Source organism: Mus caroli, unplaced genomic scaffold, assembly GCF_978045245.1.
Source record: "Mus caroli unplaced genomic scaffold, Mus_caroli_1 scaffold_11, whole genome shotgun sequence".
In the NCBI taxonomy this organism is placed as follows: domain Eukaryota; kingdom Metazoa; phylum Chordata; class Mammalia; order Rodentia; family Muridae; genus Mus; species Mus caroli.
In genome coordinates, this window is record NW_028227266.1 from 21,569,963 (window position 1) to 21,590,081 (window position 20,119).

Sequence of the window (20,119 nt, forward strand, 5' to 3'; positions counted from 1 at the left end):
GTATTTCTAAGAAAGAGGTAAATAAGATCTCAGAGTAATTTGGAGAGGGAAATCTAATCAGAATGTCTTAGTTAGGACTTCCATTTCTGTGAAGAGACATCATGACCAAGGCAACTCTTATAAAGGAAAACATTTAGTTGGGTTTGGATGACAGTTTCAGAGGTTTAGTTCATTATCATCAAGGCAGGAAGCATGGCAGTGTGCAAGCACACATGGTGCTGGAGAAGGAGCTGAAAGTTCTATGTCTTGATCAACAGGCAATAAGAAAGAGCCTGGATTTGTTTCACATTGGGCATAACTTGAACATTTAAGACCTTAAAGCCAACCTCCACAGTGACACACTTCCTCTAACAAGGCCACATCTCCTCCAATAAGGCCACAGCTCCTAATAGTGATATTCCATATGGTCAAGCATTAAAACACATGAATCTAATAGGGGCAAATCTATTCAAACCACAACATTCCACTCCCTGGCCTCCATATTCTTATAGCCATGATATAATGGAAAATGCATTTCCAAATTCAAAAGTCCTCATAGTCTATCACAGTCTCAATAATGTTTTAAAAGTAAGAAGTTCAAACTCTTGTCTGAGATTCATGCAATCACTTAACCGTAATCCCCTATAAAATTAAAATCAAAATGCAGATCATGTGCTTCCAACAAATCATAGCACAGAATATACATTAATGTTCCAAAACATAGAGATGGGAGGACAGTGAGGAAACACTGGACAAAAGCAATACTGAACACTAGCTAAACAAACTCCAAACTTTCAACTTTATTGACTGCAACACACCTCCTTCTCTTGGGCTGGTTCCACTCTCTGTTAGCATCTTTCCATGTAGGTATCCCATGGCTCTGGCATCTCTTACATCTTAGGGTCTCCTGGGAACTCCAGGTTTCACCTTCATAGCTTCTACTGCTGCTGTTCTTGGTGATCATCCCATGTGTCTTTGTTAGGGTTGAACTCCAGGTTTCACCTTCATAGCTTCTACTGCTGCTGTTCTTGGTGATCATCCCATGTGTCTTTGTTAGGGTTGTACTGCTGTGAACACATACCAAGGCATAACCAAGGCAACTCTTATTGAAAGGACAACATTTAATTGGGGCTGGCTTGCAGGTTCAGAGATTTAGTCTATTATCTTCAAAGCAGGAACATGGCAACATCCAAGCAGGCATGGTGCAGGAGAAGCTGAGAGTTCTACATCTTCATCTGAAGGCTTCTGGCAGAATATTGGCTCCCAGGCAGCTAGAATGAGGGTCTTAAAGCCCACACTTACAGTGACACACTTACCTCAACAGGGCTACACCTTCTAATAGTGCCACTCATTGGGGTGAGCATAAAAAAACCATCACATTACAGTCCCTGGCCTCCATAGGCTTGTTCACACATATGAGTCTATAGGGGCCATACATAAACATAGCATAAGGAAAAATATATTTATTCCAACTTTAAAGCTTCCCATAGTCTATAGCAGTCTTGACAATGTTAAAAGTCCAAAGTTCAAACTCTCTTTTGAGATTCGTCTGATCACTTAACTTTAACTCCCAAAGCAAGACAGTAAACCAGTTTGGCAAACTCCAAACTCTGCATCTCCATGTCTGATTTCAAGGTGGTCTTCAGATCTCCAACTCCTTTTTCATCTTTGTTGACTGCAACAAAGTTCTTTCTCCTGGGCTGGTTCCACTCCCTGTCAGAAGCTTCCCTCAGCAGATAGCCCATGGATCTGGCATCTCAAACATCTTAGGGTCTCCAAGGCAACTTGAATGTTACAGCTTCTTTTTTTTTTTTTTTTTTTTTTAGTTTAACCAGCTGGTTTAACGTTTTTTTTTTTTCACTGTTTTTTTTTTATTACATATTTTCCTCAATTACATTTCCAATGCTATCCCAAAAGTCCCCCATACCGCCCCCCACTTACCTACCCTCCCATTCCCATTCTTTTGGCCCTGGCATTCCCCTATATTGGGGCATATAAAGTTTGCAAGTCCAATGGGACTCTCTTTCCAGTGATGGCCGACTAGGCCATCTTTCGATACATATGCAGCTAGAGACAAGAGCTCCGGGGTACTGGTTAGTACATCATGTTGTTCCAACTATAGGGTTGCAGATCCCTTTAGCTCCTTGGGTACTTTCTCTAGCTTCTCCATTGGGAGCCCTGTGATCCATTCAATAGCTGACTGTGAGCATCCACTCCTGTGTTTGCTAGGCCCCTGCATAGTCTCACAAGAGACAGCTATCTTTGGGTCCTTTCAGCAAAATCTTGCTAGTGTATGCAATGGTGTCAGCGTTTAGAAGCTGATTATGGGATGGATCCCTGGATACGGCAGTCTCTAGATGGTCCATCCTTTCATCACAGCTACGAACTTTGTCTCTGTAACTCCTTCCCTGGGTGTTTTGTTCCCAATTCTAAGAAGGGGCACAGTGTCCACATTTTGGTCTTCATTCTTCTTGAGTTTCATGCGTTTAGCAAATTGTATCTTATATCTTGGGTATCCTAAGTTTTGGGCTAATATCCACTTATCAGTGAATACATATTGTGTGAGTTCCTTTGTGATTGTGTTACCTCACTCAAGATGATGCCCTCCAGGTCCATCCATTTGGCTAGGAATTTCATAAATTCATTCTTTTTAATAGCTGAGTAGTACTCCATTGTGTAAATGTACCATAATTTCTGTATCCATTCCTCTGTTGAGGGACATCTGGGTTCTTTCCAGCTTCTGGCTATTATAAATAGGGCTGCTATGAACATAGTGGAGCATGTGTCCTTCTTACCGGTTGGGACATCTTCTGGATATATGCCCAGAAGAGGTATTGCTGGATCCTCCGGTAGTACTATGTCCAATTTTCTGAGGAACCGCCAGACTGATTTCCAGAGTGGTTGTACAAGCTTGCAATCCCACCAACAATGGAGGAGTGTTCCTCTTTCTCCACATCCCCGCCAGCATCTGCTGTCACCTGAATTTTTGATCTTAGCCATTCTGACTGGTGTGAGGTGGAATCTCAGGGTTGTTTTGATTTGCATTTTCCTGATGATTAAGGATGTTGAACATTTTTTCAGGTGCTTCTCTGCCATTTGGTATTCTTCAGGTGAGAATTCTTTGTTCAATTCTGAGCCCCATTTTTTAATGGGGTTATTTGACTTTCTGGAGTCCACCTTCTTGAGTTCCTTATATATATTGGATATTAGACCCTTATCTGATTTAGGATAGGTAAAGATCCTTTCCCAATCTGTTGGTGGTTTTTTTTGTCTTATTGATGGTGTCTTTTGCCTTGCAGAAGCTTTGCAGTTTCATGAGGTCCCACTTGTCAATTCTCGATCTTACAGCACAAGCCATTGCTGTTCTATTCAAGAATTTTTCCCTTGTGCCCATATCTTCAAGGCTTTTCCCCACTTTCTCCTCTATAAGTTTCAGTGTCTCTGGTTTTATGTGAAGTTCCTTGATCCACTTAGACTTGACCTTAGTACAAGGAGATAGGAATGGATCGATTCTTCTACATGATAACAACCAGTTGTGCCAGCACCATTTGTTGAAAATGCTGTCTTTCTTCCACTGGATGTTTTTAGCTCCCTTGTCGAAGATCAAGTGACCGTAGGTGTGTGGGTTCATTTCTGGGTCTTCAATTCTATTCCATTGGTCTATTTGTCTGTCACTATACCAGTACCATGCAGTTTTTATCACAATTGCTCTGTAGTAAAGCTTTAGGTCCGGCATGGTGATTCCACCAGAGGTTCTTTTATCCTTGAGAAGAGTTTTTGCTATCCTAGGTTTTTTGTTATTCCAGATGAATTTGCAGATTGCACTTTCAAATTCGTTGAAGAATTGAGTTGGAATTTTGATGGGGATTGCATTGAATCTGTAGATTGCTTTTGGCAAGATAGCCATTTTTAAAATGTTGATCCTGCCAATCCATGAGCATGGCAGATCTTTCCATCTTCTGAGATCTTCTTTAATTTCTTTCTTCAGAGACTTGAAGTTCTTATTATACAGATCTTTCACTTCCTTAGTTAGAGTCACGCCAAGATATTTTATGTTATTTGTGACTATTGAGAAGGGTGTTGTTTCCCTAATTTCTTTCTCAGCCTGTTTATTCTTTGTGTAGAGAAAGGCCATTGATTTGTTTGAGTTAATTTTATATCCAGCTACTTCACCGAAGCTGTTTATCAGGTTTAGGAGTTCTCTGGTGGAATTTTTAGGGTCACTTATATATACTATCATATCATCTGCAAAAAGTGATATTTTGACTTCATCTTTTCCAATTTGTATCCCTTTGATCTCCTTTTGTTGTCGAATTGCTCTGGCTAGGACTTCAAGTACAATGTTGAATAGGTATGGAGAAAGTGGACAGCCTTGTCTAGTCCCTGATTTTAGAGGGATTGCTTCAAGCTTCTCACCATTTACTTTGATGTTGGCTACTGGTTTGCTGTATATTGCTTTTATCATGTTTAGGTATGGGCCTTGAATTCCTGATCTTTCCAAGACTTTTATCATGAATGGGTGTTGGATCTTGTCAAATGCTTTTTCTGCATCTAACGAGATGACCATGTGGTTTTTGTCTTTGAGTTTGTTTATATACTGGATTACGTTGATGGATTTCCGTATATTGAACCATCCCTGCATCCCTGGGATGAAACCTACGTGGTCAGGATGGATGATTGTTTTGATGTGTTCTTGGATTCGGTTAGCAAGAACTTTATTGAGGATTTTTGCATCAATATTCATAAGGGATATTGGTCTGAAGTTTTCTATCTTTGTTGGGTCTTTTTGTGGTTTAGGTATCAGAGTAATTGTGGCTTCATAGAATGAGTTGGGTAGAGTACCTTCTGTTTCTATTTTGTGGAATAGTATGTGAAGAACTGGGATTAGATCTTCTTTGAAGGTCTGATAGAACTCTGCACTAAACCCATCTGGTCCTCGGCTTTTTTTAGTTGGGAGACTATTAATGACTGCTTCTATTTCTTTGGGGGATATAGGGTTGTTTAGATCATTAACCTGATCTTGGTTCAACTTTGGTACCTGGTATCTGTCTAGGAACTTCTCCATTTCATCCAGGTTCTCCAGTTTTGTTGAGTATAGCCTTTGGTAGAAGGATCTGATGGTGTTTTGGATGTCTTCAGGATCTGTTGTTATGTCTCCTTTTTCATTTCTGATTTTGTTAATTAGAATACTTTCCCTGTGCCCTCTAGTTAGTCTGGCTAAGGGTTTATCTATCTTGTTGATTTTCTCAAAGAACCAGCTCCTTGATTGGTTGATTCTTTGAATAGTTCTTCTTGTTTCCACTTGATTGATTTCGCCCCTGAGTTTGATTATTTCCTGCCGTCTACTCCTCTTGGGTGAATTCTTTGCTTCTTTTTGTTCTAGTGCTTTTAGGTGTGTTGTCAAGCTGCTAATGTGTGCTCTTTCTAGTTTCTTTTTGGAGGCACTCAGAGCTATGAGTTTTCCTCTTAGAAATGCTTTCATTGCGTCCCATAAGTTTGGGTATGTTGTGGCTTCATTTTCATTGAACTCTAAAAAGTCCTTGATTTCTTTCTTTATTCCTTCCTTGACCAAGGTATCATTGAGAAGAGTGTTGTTCAGTTTCCATGTGAATGTTGGCTTTCTATTATTTATTTTGTTATTGATGATCAGCCTTAGTCCATGGTGATCTGATAGGATGCATGGGACAATTTCAATGTTTTTGTATCTGTTGAGTCCTGTTTTGTGCCCAATTACGTGGTCAATTTTGGAGAAGGTACCATGAGGTGCTGAGAAGAAGGTGTATCCTTTTGTTTTAGGGTAAAATATTCTGTAGATATCTGCCAGATCCATTTGATCCATAACTTCTGTTAGTTTCACTGTGTCCCTGTTTAGTTTCTGTTTCCATGATCTGTCCATTGGTGAAAGTGGTGTGTTGAAGTCTCCCACTATTATTGTATGAGGTGCAATGTGTGCTTTGAGATTTACTAAAGTTTCTTTAATGAATGAGGCTGCCTTTGTATTTGGAGCATAGATATTCAGGATTGATAGTTCCTCTTGGAGGATTTTACCTTTGATGAGTATGAAGTGCCCCTCCCTGTCTTTTTTGATGACTTTGGGTTGGAAGTCAATCTTATCTGATATTAGAATGGCTACTCCAGCTTGTTTCTTCAGACCATTTGCTTGGAAAATTGTTTTCCAGCCTTTCATTCTGAGGTAGTGTCTATCTTTTTCTCTGAGATGAGTTTCTTGTAAGCAGCAAAATGTTGGGTCTTGTTTGTGTAGCCAGTTTGTTAGTCTATGTCTTTTTATCGGGGAGTTGAGTCCATTGATATTAAGAGATATTAAGGAAAAGTAATTGTTGTTTCCTGTTATTTTTGTTGTTAAAGTTGGCATTCTGTTCTTGTGGCTGTCTTCTTTTCGGTTTGTTGAGGGATTACCATCTTGTTGTTTCTAGGGCGTGGTTCCTGTCCTTGTATTGGTTTTTTTCTGTTATTATCCTTTGAAGGGCTGGATTCGTGGAGAGATAATTTGTGAATTTGGTTTTGTCGTGGAATACTTTGGTTTCTCCATCTATGTTAATTGAGAGTTTGGCTGGGTATAGTAGCCTGGGCTGGAATTTGTGTTCTTTTAGTGTCTGTATAACATCTGTCCAGGATCTTCTGGCTTTCATAGTCTCTGGTGAAAAATCTGGTGTAATTCTGATAGGCTTGCCTTTATATGTTACTTGGCCTTTTTCTCTTACTGCTTTTAGTATTCTATCTTTATTTAGAGCATTTGTTGTTCTGATTATTATGTGTCGGGAGGTATTTCTTTTCTGGTCCAGCCTATTTGGAGTTCTGTAGGCTTCTTGTATGTTCATGGGCATCTCTTTCTTTAGATTTGGGAAGTTTTCTTCTATAATTTTGTTGAAGATGTTTGCTGGTCCTTTGAGTTGAAAATCTTCATTCTCATCCACTCCTATTATCCGTAGGTTTGGTCTTCTCATTGTGTCCTGTATTTCCTGGATGTTTTGAGTTAGGATCTTTTTGCATTTTCCATTTTCCTTGATTGTTGTGCCGATGTTCTGTATGGAATCTTCTGCACATGAGATTCTCTCTTCCATCTCTTGTATTCTGTTGCTGATGCTTGCATCTATGGTTCCAGATTTCTTTCCTAGGGTTTCTATCTCCAGTGTTGTCTCATTTTGGGTTTTCTTTATTGTGTCTACTTCCCTTTTTAGGTCTAGTATGGTTTTGTTCATTTCCATCATCTGATTGGATGTGTTTTCCTGTTTCTCTTTAAGGACTTCTACCAGTTTGGTTGTGTTTTCCTGTTTTTCTTTAAGGACTTGTAACTCTTTAGCCATGTTCTCCTGTAGTTCTTTAAAGTCCTTCTTGATGTCCTCTACCATCATCATGAGATATGCTTTTAAATCCAGGTCTAGTTTTTCAGGTGTGTTGGGGTGCCCTGGACTGGGCGAAGTGGGAGTGCTGGGTCCTGATGATGGTGAGTGGTCTTGGTTTCTGTTAGTAAGATTCTTACCTTTACCTCTTGCCATCTGGTAATCTCTGGAGTTGTTATAGTTGTCTCTGTTCAGAGGTTGTTCTTCTGGTGATTCTGAGTATCCTCTGTCAGCAGACCTGGGAGACAGGCTCTCTCCTCTGAGTTTCAGTGGTTAGAGCACTCCCTGCTGACAAGCTTTCCTCTTAAAGGGAAGGTGTACAGATATCTGGCGTTTGGACCTCCTCCTGGCCGAAGAAGAAGGCGGAAAACAGGACCTTTCCCAGATGCTGTGTTGCTTTGGCAGGTCACAGAAGCTGTAGGCTTCTGTGGTGCACACTCTCAGCTGTGCAGACTAAGTTCCTAAGTTCAGTGGAGTCCTGGATCCAAGATGTGCTCCCTGCTCCTGAGGCAGAGGGCTCCTGTGCAGGGCAGACCACTGTCTTCCAGCTAGGAGGGTGCCGGATGTCTGTGGCCCCAAAAGGGTGCTGCCTCAGCGGCTCTGTGGCTCCCGCCTGTCCCAGAAGCTGTCTGCCTCTGTGTTCCTCACTCTGACCTGTACAGACTAAGTTCGGCGGAGTCCTGGAGCCAAGATGGCGCTCCCTGCAGGGCAGGTCACTGTCCTCCGGCTGGGAGGGTGCCGGATGTCTGCGGCCCCAAAAGGGTGCTGCCTCAGCGGCTCTGTGGCTCTCGCCTGTCCCAGAAGCTGTCTGCCTCTGTGGTCCTCACTCTAACCTGTACAGACTAAGTTCGGCGGAGTCCCGGAGCCAAGATGGCGCTCCCTGCAGGGCAGGTCACTGTCCTCCAGCTGGGAGGGTGCCGGAAGACATGTTACAGCTTCTTGTTTCAATGTCTGGGATCTACACATGTTCTTCTGGTGTCCTCCAAAGGGCTAGTGCTACTTCTCCAGCTCTACTATCTGTAGCACTCTAAGCTCAGGTTTATCCACTCCATTGTCATTGCTGTTTTGGTGATCATCTATGGTACTGGCGTCTCAAATACACTGGGGTCTTCTGCTACAACTAGACTTCAATAGATTCGCATAGGCTCTTTTCCTGGTGCCAAGCATCATATCCTTTGCCTGACTCTTTCAGTCTTGGGCCATCAACTGTAACACAGGCTGCACCTTTACCAATGACCTTCTATGCTTCTTACAGTGCCAAGCCTGAGCTGCTGGTATTTATGACCCTTTCATGCCTCAAAACCAGTATCACCTGGGTGATTCTTACACTTGGTAAAGTTCAGCTGCAGCACAAGGTGCAAGCTTGGCTATCTCTGGAACACAGCTTCTTTTTTGCTCTCAGAAAAAAACCTTGCCAGAGGATTCCACCTCAGTGATGCTGGTCTTTTCTTAGTCACCACTAATTTCTTAGCTCCAGCTAACCTGCATCAATTGACCCAGTAGTCCCTTCTACTCTGGACTCTAAAGCCAGAGTCACGTGGCCAAAGCTGCTGAGTTCTGCTGCTTGCTGGGGCTGGAACATGACCACTTTGCTCTATTATATTATCACCAACTCCTTCACTACCTAAGCTTGGTTGTCCTGAAACTTGCTCTGTGGACTGACTTTGAACTCAGAGATCTGCGTGCCTGTCCTTTAAGCACTGGGATAATAGGTGTGGTACACCAAGCCTAGACTTAGGCTTTTCTTCACCTAGAACTTGCTGTGTTCTAGGCTGGTCTTTAACTCAGAGATCTGCTTGTCTCTTGGGATTAAAGGTTTGTACTACCATCCCTGGACCTAAACTTAGCTAGGTGGGATCTTGCCCCAAGGTCACCACTTCCTTAATTCAATTTAATATCCTTCAAATCAGGATTCAGCTCCATTTTACTTCCTGAGGCCCTTTAATACCATAAATTTTATATATTTTTTCTTTCTAAGATTGCTATGCTTATTTGAAATGCTATTCATGAGACTTAACCAGAGAACAAAGTCTCTGCAAGGCCTTTTTGAGATTTTTTTCTTTTGTCAATGTAATTAATATAAGTCTATTTACCTTTGCCTCAACTAGACTCTTCTTCAGACAAGCAAGAAGAATCCTTGACCAAGATCTCAGAAAATAGTCTCTAGGCCACATACTGAAATTCTCCACTGAAATGTCTCGGGACCAGGTCTGCATTGTTCAAACCTTTCTCATTAACAAAGTCTTTTATATTCCTACTAGGATAGTCCCTTAAGCCCCACTTAAAGCATTCCACAGCTTTTAAAATTCAAAGTTCCCAAATTCACATTCTTACGAACAAAATCATGGTCAGGCCTATCACAGCAATACCCCACTTCTGATACCAACTTCTGTCTTTGTTAGTGTTTTACTGCTGTGAACAGATACCATGACCAAGGCAACTCTTATAAAGACAACATTTTATTGGGGCTGGCTTACAGCTTCATAGGTTCAGTCAATTATCATTAAAACAGGAAGATGGCAGTATCCAGGCAGGCATGGTGCAGGAGGAACTGTGAATTCTGCATCTTCATCTGAAGGCTGCTAGCAGAATACTGGCTCCCAGACAGTTAGGATGAGGGTCTTAAGCCCACACGCACAGTGATACACCTATTCCAACAGGGCCACACTGTCTTACAGTGCCACTCCCTGGGCTGAGCATATATAAACCATCACACCTTAGTACTGGCATCTCCAAAATGATAGGGTCTTCTGCTGTAGTTGGGCTACACTTTTACCAACAGCCTTTCATAGCAGTGAAAGTGGTGCCAAGCTTTGGCTTCTTTGCATGTCCCATTCAGCTTCACTGATGGCCTCTTATAGTGCCAAACCTCATCTATTATGCATAACCTTCATGCCTTCAAAACCAGTACCACGTGGATGACTCTTATGCATTACCAAGTCCAAATGCCAGCATAAGATACAACCTTGGCCACCTTGCATGGCCTCCATGCAAGAACAACCCTGATACATTCATGGCCTTAACAGCTTTCCTTAGACCTTGATTCTAAAGCCAGAACCACATGGCCAAAGCTGCTTAGTTCTCCTCCTTGCTGGGGCTGAAACATGTCCTCCTTATAATTACATCTTCACCAACTTTCTTTTTCCAATGATTTCCTTTACTGAATAAGCTTGGCTGTTCTGGAACTTACTCTGTAGACTGACCTTGAACTCAGAGATCTGCATGCTTCTGTTTCCTGTGTGCTGTGATTAAAGGTGTACACCACTCCATCTAGACTTAAGCTTTTCTTTCATTTCTTTTCATTATAGAGTTTTGTAAGCATGGCCACTATGTCTCAAGATCTAGATTAAAGTCTTGTGTCAATCCATATCAAAAGCATGTGTCATCCCACCTCAAGATCCAGATCAAAAAGTATGTTGCCTTCCTGACTCACGATCTGGATCAGAAGTGCCCTCCATTTCTAAATTTTAGTTCATTCCAGATATAGTCAAGTTGACAATTGAGAATAGCCATCACAATCCACCCCTTGCCAACTTGACACAAAATCCTGTATCCTTATGTCCAGATGAAAACAATAACCAGGTTATAATAATGTCTAACATAAGTATCCATTATATAAGTACAGCTACAAATGCATTGTAAATTTAGACTAAGTGGGAATGTCCCTTAGGAACATACTTTCAACAAATGGAAATTTAGCTGGGTGGGGTCTTGCCCCAAGCTCATCACTCCCTTAATTACACTTAATACCTTTAATCTGCTCATCTTCTTGAACACAGGCTTTAGCTCCATGCTAATTTCTGGTGTCCCTTTAATCCTTGAAACACACATTTTGTATTTTTCCTTTCTTGTCTTGCAATGTTTCATCAAAATGGTCTTTATAAAACTGACTCACAGGACAGAGTCTATGCTAGGCTGTTTTGAGGTTTCCTTTGCCAATGTAGTAACCCAAATCTCTTTACTATAGCCTCAGGCAAACTCTTCAGACAAGAGCAAACAGCAGCCACATTCTTCAACAAAATATCACAAGAACAATCTCTAGGCAAGAGAACTTCAGACTTTCATGCTGTGTTAAGATTCTTAAACACAATAAGCACTTGAAGATTAATAAATGTGTTTTACATTATGAAATGGCCATGAGTCAATGGAAGCAAGAGATAGAAGGTTATGTCTTCAAGCTGATTTGTTTGGGGGAAGCCAAGATGATAAGGAGGAGAGTTGGGGTGATGAATTCAGATTACCATCTTGACAGTATTTAAAATCACTATGGAAATAGACAAATCTTTGGAGCATCTATAAGAGAGTATCTGGATTAGGTTAATTAAAATGGGAAAACACTCCTAAATGTGGCCATCACAGTTACATGGTTGGAGCCCTGGACTAATTAATAAAAAGAGGAAGAAAGACAAGCACAGGCATTATCACTCTGTGCTTTCTGACTGTACATGCAGCCTTCCAGTCACTCCCTCTGTGCCTACAGCCAATGGGCTGTATCCCCTGGAAAACTCAGGCACAGTAAACTACACCTTCCTCAGGGTATTCTCTGAGTGTCTTATCACAGCAACTCAGGGTATTCTCTGAGTGTCTTATCACAGCAACTAATGCAATGATCTCTGTGTGCAATAGAAGAATATCTGAGAAAGTTTGAATAGTTTCTTTTCTATATAGACAATATTTCTAGCCAACAAATGAACACAGAAAACAGTTTATATAGTTGTGACTATATAGAAATTTCAAAATTAACATATAAATTATAAACTTATTCCAGGCTTCAAATTATATGGCATGAATACTAAATAAAAGTTTATTGTCTAAGAAGAAACAAATCGGTAAGAAGACATATAATAAACAGGCCTTGGAAAACCTATAAAACTTTATATTCTGCTACTTACTTAATCAGTAAGAAAGACTTCCGTATTCTAAATTATTTTCTTTCAATCATTTGCCCCTCCCCCAAAGCCTTTCCTTTCTCACATTTCATAACTTTGCAGGCATCTGAGAAGAGTTTGCAAATCCTTATTAGTTATATTTCATTCAGTGAAATGTGCCACGCCCTTTATGCATTTCTTTTAGAATAATTTATCAAGGACACATGTTTAGAATGTCAAGACACACATCTCCAGATCCCATCTAACCCAAAGAAAACAGTGTGCTTGTTAGCACTTTGTTTTGAAAATGATTTCAACAATGCATTCAAAGTCTTATATTAGCTCTCTGAGAACCATATAAATTTGTTCATAAAAAAATACCAGCATTGAGAATATAAAGGCTTGAGAAGACACTCAGCACTATTGGCACAATTTTTCTCTATATATAAGCTGTTCAAAACATAAAATACATTAAGTAAAATTAAATTATATAACTACTAATATAAAATGTATTTTGAAATAAGATTTCTTCAGAAAGTACTTTTCTCAAGGATTATTTCCTAAGGCTTAGCAATTTATGTGACATGTGTTATATTACATCATTTCACTGGCCTTAGTCCATGTCTTGACTTTAGCAATTTTACTGAAACCTCTAAAAATGATGTATAAAATATTTTCAAAAATAAATTTTATTTAAAAAATTAAAATATTTTGAAATATAATAATCATCTCTTTTCAGAAAATTAAAAATAAGGATGGCTCAAATAAAACTTAGGCTATTTCTGTTTATGAGCTTGAAACTCTGGTGATTTTTTAAAATTGAGTAAGTTTAAAATATGAGCTATTTCACAAATATAAATATCTATTATAAATGTATTATTTATATTTACAAATATAAACATAAGGCAATTTTTAACATATAGAAAAATTCAAAAGGCAACATTCTTGAAAAAAATTTCATTCTTATCTCCTTTATTAATTTTAATGTTGAAGTAAATGCATAGTCATTTGAATAATTCTTAATAGTTTAATGTTATTTAATAATGAACATGGTATGACTTTAAAAACAACTGTGAAATAATTACCTTACATAAGTGTTTGTATATAAGACACACATGATATCACGAACAATCTGTGAACAGAATCAATCGATAAGATTTCTCTATGACATTCTATAACACACTGAAACTCCTGCTGCAATAAACCACCCAAACCTACAAATAGGTTTATTTCCTTTGTTTTGTTTGTTCCTTTGTTTTTGTATCTTTAAAAATAAGTGTGTCTCTGGCCTATGTTGGCCTGGAACAGGTGAACCTTGTGCCTCACCTTCCCATTCTGAGATTACAGGTCTGTATCATCCGTATTCTATGGGATTACTTTATATAAATAAAAATTTAAATAAACATTAGCTATATTCATGAAGTAAAAAGTAAGCCATCACAGCAAAGCAAGACTGAAGAGTTGACAAGAAAGAAGCAAATTGAACTTTAGTGGCTACAGGTGTGTGTGTGTGTGTGTGTGTGTGTGTGTGTGTGTGTGTATGTGCATGTGTGTTTCTTTACACATTTATGAGTTAAGTTTAGGTAGTACAGTGTTTGAATGCTAATCAAATATTTGTTAGTGTCTGTGTTTAATTTTAAAAAATAGTACATCAAGTTATCCTTCATTATGCTAGAGGACTCTACATTCAACAGTTACTTTATGCTTTACCCCCTAAGCTTAAGTTGAGCCTGTCAAGAATGCCATAGTTTACTTTGATGGAGTAGAAATAGGCTTTGTAAAATATCTTAACTTTGAGCTTGGGTGGATCAGGGCACAGGAAGACAATAGTTTTTGCTCTTATCCAGCCCATTCCTGTTCTTCTTGTCCTGATTTCTCCCACCGGGACAGAGCCAGGTCAGGAGTAAACAGCAAAGGAGCAGAGTTGGAGACTGGTACCTGCCTTCATTATTCACAGACTAGTCATAGTCTATGCAGAAACACAGGGCTTAGGAACTATATGGAGTACTTAAAAATTTTAAGTACAGAAAATTCTTTCAATTGGACTACAAATGGAATTGTTGGTGAGAAATCATTATATCGCCAACAGTATAAAATAAATGTATGTTGACTTTGGGCATATCTAAATATGCCCAATATTTATATGCCTAATATATATGCCTAATATAAATAAAGATGGCTCAAAGCTGTTAAAAGTACCATAAGGATTTCAATTATTAAAGTCTTAAGCCATGAAACACCATGAAAATATGCAAGTGAAGTTTTAAAGATAGGTTCTTCTAATATGATATTGTATTCTGTTATAAAAATAGTGTCTGTGTAGGTTATGATTTTTTAATGGCTATATAAATTTATCCTGTGCTTAACTACTTGAAGTAGCTGATGATGTCTTTGACTGTGTTTACAGTTTTCACTCATGGTATGTGACATCACATTTATTCTTCAAATACTTGTGCAGCTTTTCACACTGCACAGTTGGTGCTGTCCAAGAGTTGCCATGGTTTGATTGTCTGTCATACCTCACCCCTAAGTAAATGTAATTATATAGTCACTGATGGGTAAAAGTTATGTTTGAAAAATTATCTTTGAAAAAATAGAACAAAATATCATTAATAATGTGATTTTTAAAATTATAGTACCCAATGGAGACATCAATAAAATGATTTAGAAAGATACAAAGAATGCATTCTAAAAGGAAAGGTGGAATTTGAGCAATTTGCATTAATTTATTATATTTCTCATAGTGAATCCATAAAAGTGATGAATTTTACATACCTTTTTAAAGATAAGATAAGTAATCACTAGGATAAGTGGAAGCAATAATGTTTTTATATATCTGAGTGGAGTCTGAAATACAGAAAACAATTCAAAATGGTTAATTATAAAATTTTACATTGAAGCAGTAAAAATCTGTCAAACTAATTACCACAATGATTTTTGATAAGATTAAATTTCCTTAGAAAAATGTGTGCTTATCAATTCCACAGTCAAATTCATGGATGAAATTATTAAACTGGTGATAAAAAGCATCCAACAAAGAGAGTAGACTAGGAGCTGTCTTTGTGACCTGGCTATGGGGTTGGTTTTAAAAATAAGAGGTTCTATTTTAAAGGGAGAGAGGAACTTCTGAAATTCACCAAGGTCGTAAAAAACAGCTGAGTAGTGTGAAGGAGATTTTTAATGTACGTGGTAGTTTAAACAATGCCCTCACAGGCTCACATATTAGGGTATTTATTCTACAGTGAGTGGCACTATTTAAAAGGATTAGGAGGTGTGGTATTGTTGGAAAAAGTGTGTCACTGAGGGGAGGGGGCTTTCAGATTTAAGAAGCTCCAGAAAGATCCAGTATCTCTCTTTTCTGCTGGCTACTGATTCAGATGTAGCGCTCTCAGCTACCACATCAGTACTATGGCTGCCTGCAGGCCACCATGCTTTCCACCATGATGACAATAAACTAAACCTCTAAAACTGTAAGCAAAGCCCCAATTGAATGCTTGTTTTTATTATCTTTTTTAATTAGATTTTTTTCATTTACATTTCAAATGTTATCCCCATTCCTAGTTTCCCCTCTAAAAACCCCCTATCCTTTCCTCCTCCCCCTGCTCACCAACCTACCCACTCCCCCTTCCTGGCCCTGTCAGTCCCCCCTATACTATAGCATATAACCTTCAAAAGACCAAGGTTCTCTCCTCCCACTGATGACTGTCTAGGCCATCCTCTGCTACATATGCAGCTAGAGCCGTGAGTTCCACCATGTGTTTTCTTTAGTTGGTGGTTTAGTCCTAGGGAGCTCTGAAGATACTGGTTAGTTCATATTGTTGTTCCTCCTATGGGGCTGCAAACCCCTTCATCTCCTTGGGTACTTTCTCTAGCTCATTCTTTGGGTACCTTGTGCTCTGTCTAATGTATGACTATGAGCATCCACTTCTGTATTTGTCAGGCACTGGCAGAATCTCTCAGGAGACAGCTATATCAGGTTCCTGTCAGCAAGCTCTTGTTGGCATCTGCAATAGTGTTTGGTTTTGGTGGTTGTTTATGAGATAGATCCCCAGGTGGGACAGTCTCTGGATGGTCCTTCCTTCAGTCTCTGCTTCACATTTTGTCTCTGTAACTCATTCCATGGGTATTTTGTTCCCCCTTCTAAGAAGGACCGAAGTATAATATAAGAGTCACGGTGTCTCTTCACAGCAAGAAAACACAGATTTTAAAACAATGTACCAAAATCAACTCCAACCTTTCAGCTACTTGGTAAGGAGAGAGGTAGAAAAGCCCACCTAAAGGGAAAGCCCATTACCTATCAGCTGAACAGGCCCACTCCCAAAGGCACATTCCACAGCCTATATTTCCACTGCAGTGCCTGTTAGGACTCTTCCCTCAGTTCAGGGAGATTCCCAATACCTAGGCACAGGCCACACCAGTCAGAAAAACAGAGAAACTCTGCTGCAACAAAGGCAAGCTACTCTCAAGAAATAAGAACACGATCAACAACAGACAGGGCAGTGTGGCATCACCAGAGTCCAGCTATTCTATGACAGCAAGACCTGAATATTTCAGTGTATCTCAAACACAACAAAATGACCTTAAAATCAACTTTATGAAGATGATAGAGAACTATTAAAGAAGAAATAGGAAAAAAAACTCCCTTAAAAAACCCAGAAAAACACAAGAAATTGAAGGAAATCAATAAATCCCTTAAAGAAAACAAATAAATATCAAAGCCAAGAAAAATAAACAAATAAATGGAAAAAGACCTGAAAATGGAAATAGAACCAATTTAAACACACACACACACACACACACATGAACACATGAACACAAATGTTAGATCTAAAAAGTACCTGACACAAAATTTCAGGAAATCCAGGATATTATGAGAAGACTAATCCTAACAGTAATAAAAATGGAAAAATAATAATCCCAGCTCAAAAACCCAGAAAATATATTTTTAAAAATCATAGGAGGAAAATTTCCTAACCTAAAGAAGGACATACCTATAAAGGTAAAAAAAACTTAGAGAACACCAAATAAATGATACCAGAAAAGAAAGACACACATACACACAGTAATTAAAACACTAAACAAAAAGAACAAGGAAAGAATATTAAAAGATTCAAGGGAAAAGACTAAGTGCCCTTAAATGTCAGACCTATTTAATCCCAGCACTCGGGAGGCAGAGGCAGGCAGATTTCTGAGTTCGAGGCCAGCCTGGTCTACAAAGTGAGTGCCAGGACAGCCAGGGCTACACAGAGAAACCCTGTCTCGAAAAACCAAAAAAAAAAAAAAAAAAAAAAAAAAAAAGAAAGAAAGAAAGAAAGAAAGAAAGAAAGAAAGGAAGGAAGGAAGGAAGGAAGAAAGAATTATGCTTGACTATTCAACAGAGACTCTAAAAACCAAAGGGCCTGGGCAGATGCCTTGCAGTCTCTTAAGAGACCATAGATGCCACAGATACCATCCCAGAAATGATAACCAGGTAAACCTTCAATTGACACAAATGGAACAAACAAGATATTGCATGACAAAGTCAAATTTAAACAGCAGCTATCCACAAATTCAGTCCTATAAAAGCAACAAAAGGAAAACTCCAACCTTAAGAGGTAAATTATACCCATAAAAACACAGGCAATAAATAATCTCACACCAGCAAAGCCCAAAGAAGGGCAACACATACACACATGCATGAACACACACACACTATCACCACCTCCAACAACAACAAAATAACAGGAATTAACAATCATTGGTCATTAATATCTCTTATTATCAATGGATTCAATTACCCAATAAAAGAACACAAACTAGCAGAATGAATATGGAAACACAATCTATCATTCTGCTAAATATAGAAAACACACCTCAACATCAAAGATAATAGATATTACTTCTGTGTAAAGGTCTGGAAAAAAAGATTTTCAAGCAAATGGACCCAAGAAACAAGCTGTTATAGCTATTTTAATATCTAACAAAATGGACTTTGAAACGAAAATTAATCAAAGAGATGGAGAAGGACATTCACCAAATGAAGAAAAAAAATCCACCAAGATGGAATTTCAATTTTTAACATCTATATGCCAAACACAAGAACACCAAGCTTTACTAAAACTTAAATCACTAGGGGATCAGGGGGTGGGGGCAGTATAGGGGACTTTTGGGATAGCATTTGAAATGTAAATGGAGAAAATATCTAATAAAAAATTTAAAAAAAACCTTAAATCACACACTCATAGTGGAAAAAACTCCAATACCTGACTCTTACTAGTCGACAGGTCATCCAGACATAAACTAAATAGAAAAATAATGTTACTTATCAACATTAATAGAACTCAGATGGACCTACCAGATATCTACAGAACACTTTACCAACACACGAAAGAATATATGTTTTTCTCAGAACTACTTGGAACAGTCTCAAAAACTGAGCACATACTCAGTCACAAAGAAAGTCTCAAAACAAAAGAAAATTGAAATAACTTCTTGTACTGGCTAGTTTTGTGTCAACTTGACACAGGCTGGAGTTATCACAAAGAAAGGAGCTTCAGTTGGAGAAATGCCTCCATGAGATCCACCTGCAAGGCATTTTCTCAATTAGTGATCAAGTGGGGAGGTCCCCTTGTGGGTGGTGCCATCTCTGGGCTGTAGTCTTGGTTCTATAAGAGAGCAGGCTGAGCAAGCCAGGGGAAGCAAGCCAGGAAGAAACATTTCTCCATGGCCTCTGCATCAGCTCCTGCTTCCTGACCTGCTTGAGTTCCAGTCCTGACTTCCTTGGTGATGAACAGCAGTAGGGAATTGTAAGCTGAATAAACCCTTTCCTCCCCAACTTGCTTCTTGGTCATGATGTTTGTCCAGGAATAGAAACCCTGACTAAGACACTTCTTTTTTTTATCAGATATTTCTTTATATACATTTCAAATTTCAAATGCTATCCTGAAAGTTCCCTATACCCTCTCCCTGCCCTGCTCCCCTGCCCACCTTCTCCCACTTCTTGGCCCTGGTAATCCCCTGTACTGGGGCATATAAAGTTTGTAATACCAAAGGGCTTCTCTTCCCAGTGATGGCTGATTAGGCCATCTTCTGCTACATATGCAGCTAGAGATACGAGCTCTGTGGGTACTGGTTAGTTCATATTGTTGTTCCACCTATAGGGTTGCAGACCCTTTCAGCCCCTTGGGTACTTTCTCTAGCTTCTCCATTGGGGGCCCTGTGTTCCATCTTATAGATGACTGTAAGCGTCCACTTCTGTATTTGCCAGGCACTGGCATAGCCTCATATGAGACAGCTATACCAGAGTCCCTTCATCAAAATGACTAAGACACTTCTTCTTATATCTTATCAGACGACTATGGATTATAACAGAAACAACAGAAAGCCTACAAACTCGTGGAGACTGAACAATCCCAGCCTGAATGACCTCAAGGCAGAAGAAAGGAATCAAAGACTTCCTAGAATTCAATAAAAATTAATGCACAACATATCCAAGCCTATGAACATAATGAAAGCAGTTCTAAGAGGACAGTTCATAGTATTAAGTGCCTTCATAAAGAAATTGGAGAGCTCTCATATTAGCAACTGAACAGCACACCTGAAAGCTTTAGAACAAAAAGCTGCAAAGACACCCAAGAGGTAAACAGCAGTAAACAATCGGATTGAGGGGTGACATCAATGAAGTAGATATAAAGAGAACAATACAACAAACTAATGAAACAGCGTTGGTTAACCTTCATTGAAGTGGCTGGATATAAGACTAACTAAAACAACAACAACAACAACAAAATCAGTAACCCTCCTATATACAAATGACAGCTGAGAGAGAAGTCAGGGGAGAAACACCCTTCACAATAGCCACAAACAATATAAAATATTTTGGGGTAACTCTAATCAAATAAGTGAAAATATTGTATGACAATAATTTCAAGT

General features: G+C 39.0%; 1 protein-coding gene across 1 annotated transcript in view; it reads right to left on the reverse strand.

Annotated features, from left to right (window-relative positions):
- The window catches only part of Dpy19l2 (dpy-19 like 2), a 159,851-nt gene that overhangs the window by 42,854 nt on the left and 96,878 nt on the right, over positions 1-20,119 (reverse strand). The window contains exons 15-16 of the mRNA XM_021171758.2: positions 14,984-15,055; positions 13,294-13,340 (exon numbers count right to left, since the gene is read on the reverse strand). Coding sequence (XP_021027417.1) covers positions 13,294-13,340; positions 14,984-15,055 — 119 coding nt within the window. The remainder of the gene's footprint in view (positions 1-13,293; positions 13,341-14,983; positions 15,056-20,119) is intronic.